This window comes from Triticum urartu, chromosome 4A, assembly GCF_056163025.1.
Source record: "Triticum urartu cultivar PI428250 chromosome 4A, HENAU_Tu73, whole genome shotgun sequence".
Classification (NCBI taxonomy): domain Eukaryota; kingdom Viridiplantae; phylum Streptophyta; class Magnoliopsida; order Poales; family Poaceae; genus Triticum; species Triticum urartu.
In genome coordinates, this window is record NC_141876.1 from 12988487 (window position 1) to 12994861 (window position 6375).

The 6375-nt window shown below is 44.1% G+C and overlaps 1 protein-coding gene across 1 annotated transcript; it reads left to right on the plus strand.

Moving 5' to 3' along the window:
* The first annotated feature begins 386 nt into the window (after positions 1-386).
* Positions 387-6061, plus strand: LOC125531329 (homeobox protein knotted-1-like 4). The gene is made up of 5 exons (XM_048695740.2): positions 387-689; positions 778-891; positions 998-1109; positions 5009-5268; positions 5408-6061. Exons 1-5 carry the CDS (start codon positions 420-422, stop codon positions 5501-5503), a joined length of 852 nt encoding a protein of 283 aa, XP_048551697.1. The 5' UTR covers positions 387-419; the 3' UTR covers positions 5504-6061.
* Positions 6062-6375: the final 314 nt, after the last annotated feature.

Sequence of the window (6375 nt, forward strand, 5' to 3'; positions counted from 1 at the left end):
TTTCCAACAAGTATTTTCGCATGGAGGGAGTATATTTAAGATTGGAATATATGATTTCATGAATGTTTTTTTTCAAATGTGTGATATACTGTAAAAGGTCCTCGTGAAATTGCGATTTTGCATAATTAGCTCATACCTTTTCTGCTTGCTCACGACAGTGCAACTGTACACTTCATGAATAGCGCACTTAACAGCGACCATGTTGTTCCCTTCGATTATTGGACCCTTTTCCTCCTCACATATGACTGTCCAGCTACTGTGCTTCCCGGACAGTAACTGCAAACCAGACGCACGCTCACAAATCAATTCAGAATTTAAGGCAACTAAATAGACAACTTCCATTTGCCCTAAATAGGCTTCCTCCGACGACTAGACCTCGCCGGCCGAGTCATTAATTAGCCGGACAAACCAACGCATGCATGGATCAGCCCCCTCTTCTTGGGAGCGGCCCCAGAGCCGCAGCCATTACCCGCAATGGTTCAGCTCCCTCCTTCGTCGCAATGCATCAGCACGCAGCCTCTACAACAACTTCACCACCGGAAAAGGCGCCGGCGGCGACACCATTCCGGGCCTCGGAACACTGTGGAGAGTCTAGCCACAACAGGAGATCATCTGACACGATCAAGGCCAAGATCATGTCCCACCCTCTCTATCCGGCTCTCCTCGGAGCCTTTATTGACTGCCGGAAAGTAGGTGCCATTCCAATTTGACATTAGACAGCTCGTATCTTGCTGCCCTGCTGTCTCTTATTTGGTTATTTTTCCTCTGCCCAATAAGGTCGGAGCGCCGCCGGAAGTCGTTGGTCGGCTCTCCTCCCTCGTCGACGAGCTCCGGCCAAATTCAGCCGGCATCCAGGAACAGCCGGCGGACCCAGAGCTCGACCAGTTCATGGTAACAAGTATTACATGATTAGTTTAGCTAGCTGGAGCTTAATTATTTGCATACATGGACCTAACGATATATATGCTTTTGTGTGTGTGTGTGTGTGTCTGTGCAGGAGACCTACCGTGATATGCTGGTGATGTACAGTCAGGAGCTCACGAGGCAAATCCAAGAAGCCAATCAGTTCTTGAGGAGCGCCGAGGCCCATATCGACTCGTTTGCACTAGGTGCGTGTGCATGCTTAATTATACTAGTAAGTTATTTTTGCAGGCTTGTCTTTGGGAGTTTGGGATGATGCCAAGACTATTGCAGCCTTGCGGGCATCCTATACTTATTTGTCATCTTTGTTTTTTGCGGGAATACTTTTTTTATAGGAACTTTTGATCTATTCATTTTCAATCATAATAGTACAACGAACACACGAAATAATAAAAATTATATCCAGATTCGTAGACCACCTAGCGACGACTACAAGCATTGAAGCAAGCCGAAGACGCGCCGCCGTCTATTTGTCATCATCTATGAAAGAAAACAAGTGCCAGTGTAGCGTACCATGTGGTGTTTATAATTCCCAAACCTCTAGCTTAATTAGGACTCTTAAATGTCTTGAATTGGTAAACTTTTATGGATAAGAAGGGACTTTGAGGCCAACATGGTATCAAGGTTGTTTGTGTGCATCTTGTGATCCAGAGGCCGTGGTTCTCTCCTTATAAAAAAAACATGGCAAAGATGATATAACCGCAAGGAGTATAAACTCGATCTCAACATAGCAAAGATGTGCACAACCCTATCAAGTCGACAATCCCCCAAAAAATAACAGTGTCATGGTCTAACATAAAAAAGATGAAGAATGTCTTAGGGCGCTGGGGTAAACAACTTGCACCCGAGCCATACACTAAACCAGCATTCATGTGGGGTAAACACCTCTCTGATTAGGGATGTAAATTTGTGACCCTCAGGGTTCCCTCCGACTCTTCTTAGCTCAACCAAATGTACTAAATTTATAAAAGTGGGGTGACTTCTGAAAATTTAGTTTATTTAGTTCAACTAAAGAGGGCCAGAGAATGCTCTAAAGGGTACCAATTTGCACCCCTATCCCTGATCATCTGCTCACACCGCATACATGCTACTCCCTCCGTCCGGGTTTATTAGGCCTCTTGCATCACAAGCATGTCCCCTTTTATAAGGCCCCGCATTGGAAAGGTGTATGCATGCAATCATTTCATTGGTTGCATTGAAAGTGATTGTTGTTGGTGTCATGGCTGGAAAATTAATACACTTCATGCGTGCTTTTTCATTGGATGCATGCATGTGAGAGAGTGCATTGGGAGTGGAATGGAGGAATTAATGTGAGCAAATTACTATGTGTCTTGGTCTAAGAGAAGTTGTCTTTAGGTCTAATAAACTCGGACGGAGGGAGTAATTTGAACAACTTCATGTGCTCCGACCGCTGAAGCATAGACCATTCATGAAACCAACACGTAAATGAGTGTATAACCTGCAAAGGAGTACAAGTCTTCTTTTTGTCAAAAATCATATCGTTCTTGGATAGCGGAAGAACCCAACATAAGGCACCACCCCCATCAAGATATGAGAGGAAAGCTTCTTATTGATACCCACAACCAGGTGTCAAAAATATTATGCACATTACAATATGGATGTATATTTAAGGTCACCATGACTATAGACCAAACAACTCAAGCGGACTTGTATTCTGGTCACAATAAAAGACCAGAGTTTAGTAAAATAATATACATAGGCACCTTTAGGGTTGAAATATGCAATTGTACATGTACTTAAGATACTAAGCTCCCTAGGGATGCTAGCTTCTGGTGTCGGGGCTTAAGGGGTCATTGATGGGACCAGTAATAAGGGAGTGAATCAATATATGTGTGCTACGTTAATGTTTACTTCGAGATGAACGTGTGACGCCCATATGTTAATTTATGTGTTACGTGTAATAACGGCACACCCACACATAGAACAATTTAGTATACCTCGCACACCAGACACCCTATCTTGCCAATGAAAAAACAAACACAAATGTAATTAAAAGCCCGCCTACCTCGGATGAAACACACAATATTAATGAAGCAACCAGCCGTAACAGGCTGGAAAGAAAAACTTAACTCATGACTGAAGAACGGTGCGGCAAAACACGCATTGCCCTCTGGTGGTTATAGAAACATGTAACTACCAAATTTTCATTAGATACAAAACCCACTGACACCTCTTGAGTTAGCAAGAAGTATTTCTAGTCAACTTAGGAACATGTATGCCCCCTTGTTTTATTTATTTACCGTAGCTATGTATGAAACCACTGTTGAACCGGGACATAATCAAGCTATAAGAGTTGCCACCTCAGTTTTTTATGAGTTTGGGAGAGAGAAGAGGAGTGGATTGTAAACTTATAGCGGGCTGCAACATGGACTCCAACACACTTTGCGAGAGAACAAGATGGGTAAGACATTAGTGACATAATATTTAGAGCTAGCGTCTACCATAAGGATATGCTTTTAGATTGACTATATATATGATGTGGCGAAATAGAGCATTAGCCTAGGGAAAATACACATGAGCTCCTGGGTGCTCCACACCCCTATACGAATATTAAACCTAAAAAATACCAATTTTTTAAAAGAATCTGAATTTTGGGATATCAAACCTGGTTCTCAATCTACTCCCATAGCTACGGTCATCAACACACTTTATGAGAGAAGAAGATGTGTAAGGCCTCTTCCAATGCATCGGTGATTACATGAGGTGCTAAATAGATTAAAAACTTTAGCAGCTAAAGCCCTCAATGCATAGTGCTTAATTTGTTGGTGCTAAGCATCCTTCATTTAATGATTTGCAACTAAAGTTTTTCATGCATTGGTGGGTTTCTTTCATTTAAGTGTTTTGCCTAAGTTCTCGCGCTTGGCATTGTTTCCTCCTGGGGTCACCACACTCATCTCTCTCTTCTTAATTACCTTGCCACATCAGATTTTTTGCCTACGTGACAGTCTTAGCACCTGTACAAGGTGGAGCATTGGGAGGGGTGGCATTAGCGACATAATATGTAGAGCTAGTGTGTACAATATGAATGTGCTTTTAGATTGACTATATATATGACGTGGTGAAATAGAGCATGCAGCTGGGTCTCTAATTAGCCTTGCTCTTAGAGCTAGGTTCATATATACCCCCTTCGTTTCAGTATACAAAACGTGTTGTTATTTTCAAAAGCCAAACATTTCTATGTTTGATCAAGTTTATAGAATGATCATATTAGCATCTACAATATCAAATAAAGAAAATATAAATATATTTATGGTGAATCTAATGATACTGATTTGACGTTGTAGATATTGCAAATCAAACACAAAAACTTAGTTGTCCCAAGTCTTGATTGCTAGCTAGATGTTCCATTATGAGAGTAAAAGCAAAAAAGGACATGAGGCGTACTGTATGAGACACCCGTTGCCTTTTTCTTGGAAAAGAGAAGCATGGAGGCACATGCATGCTGAAACGGCCCGTACGGCCACATGGCAAAGCAACTGCTGGCCAGCTACCCCGCTACCACACCACGGTTGCCATAGTTGAACGCTGCAACACGACAGACACGCACAGTGACATATGGATACTCCCGTGCGGAGACGCCCGTTGATGCATATGCACATGTCAGCCTTGGCGCTGCATGCATGCGGTTGCGATCTCGCCACGCATACATGATAGTACATGCATGGGCATGTGCTCGTCTGGCTGAAATGTTCTCTGCCTCCGTTGGCCGTACCGCCCGATTATTATCCAGCTTTTTGTGCCTGCATGATTGCATAGGATCAATTAGCTTGATCTGAAAGAGATCATGGTCAGTTCGATATTGGATGGTGTGGTGGTGGTGGACTGGTGGTGGGGCGTGCTACCATGCATGTTCTGTGGTGATCTGGTGGTTACATTACATGTGCAGCTAGCCAGCAGCCGATCGATCGACGATAGCAAAAGCAAACCGATCGATCTAGTGATAATATTTGCGTCAATTTATAGCACACTATCTTTCTAGCTAACGTTGGCTCGTTAGATGAAACTACTAATTACTGACCTATATATGTCTTTGGTTATTTGCTGGATCGTTGCCGTGTGTCTTAAGCAACTGGCGACAACAACGACGAGTGCGGGGGTTCTTCTTCTGAAGATGAGCAGGAGACCTGCGACGTCGCCGGCCTGCCTTCCGGCAAGGGCAAGCAGCTGAAGAGCCAGCCCCTGGACAAGTACAGCGGCTACCTGAGAGGCCTCTGGAGGGAGCTCTCCGGGAAGAAGAAGAAGAAGAAGAGCGGGAGGCTGCCGAGGGAGGCGCGCCAGAGGCTCCTGCACTGGTGGCAGCTGCACCAGGGATGGCCCTACCCATCGGTACGTGCTTGGCTACGTACTTTGGGTTCATGCATGCATGCATGCATGCATACATGGAGATCGTTACGTACTCCTATCTTGGTTTTTGAGCTTCGTACTGATAGCTAATGGCGACATACGTAACGTGCATGCGTTCCAGGAACCGGAGAAGCAGGCGTTGGCTGAGTCGACGGGGCTCGACACGAGGCAGATCAACAACTGGTTCATCAACCAGAGGAAGCGGCACTGGAGGTAGGCGCCGCCGGCGACGAGCAGCAGGTTGCAGCATATCAACGCCGGTGCTTCCAGCAGCACCTCTCCTGCCGTCCTTGGGATGGAAGGCCAGCACTTCACCGGACGGAATGGGTATCCCGACGGTGGTCCGTTGAGACTCTGATCAGTGGGCATATACCATCGTATTCCACACACGTCCAGACGTGCCTGCGGTAGATTTGATTTATTGCAGAGTGAAGTTCATGATAGAGCGTAAACGTGATCAACTCAACAATAATTTTTCCAACCATAACTATAGTTAAATAATGAGGCCGGTATAAGCCATCATGCCCAGCTAGGTGTAAAAGAATGTATATTGGGCGGGGCCGGAATGGGCCAGGCCAAGTGAAAACACTTCATTCCTTCTCTCAAGGCTAATTTATGTGAATTGACAGAATAGAGAGATTGTCTAAAAAGAGAAATAATTGAGCGCGCGCGAGAGAGACACACACACACAGAGAGAGAGATTGACACGGTTTATTAAAAATAAAATGGATTTTATGTTGTGCAATTTTTTAATAGGCCACATACATACATGGACCTCTAATTGGGGTTGCATTTTAGCATATTGTAAGTTTTTTTCAGAAAGGACCCTGGAACTATACTAAAATTAAGCAGTGATACAACGCAACCCAGAACGTGCATGCGATAGATTTGATTCATCGCAGAGTGAAGTTCATGATGGAGCGTAAATGTGATCAACTCAACAATAATTTTTCCAACCATCGACTATAGTTAAATAATGCACTTTAGCTACATTTCAGTCAGCTGAAATTTCACTTTTGGATCAGTCAATTTTGTGGCCGTGGGATTTTTCTTTAAGGTTTGTGCTGCGTTTTTTCCCTGACCTGTGTT

Excerpts from the sequence above, each read along its gene's own strand:
- LOC125531329 (XM_048695740.2), top strand. The coding sequence starts at position 420 with ATGGATCAGCCCCCTCTTCTTGGGAGCGGCCCCAGAGCCGCAGCCATT. Across the intron at positions 690-777 it reads CCTTTATTGACTGCCGGAAA|GTCGGAGCGCCGCCGGAAGT; the intron begins GTAGGTGCCATT and ends CTGCCCAATAAG. Across the intron at positions 1,110-5,008 it reads TATCGACTCGTTTGCACTAG|CAACTGGCGACAACAACGAC; the intron begins GTGCGTGTGCAT and ends GTGTGTCTTAAG.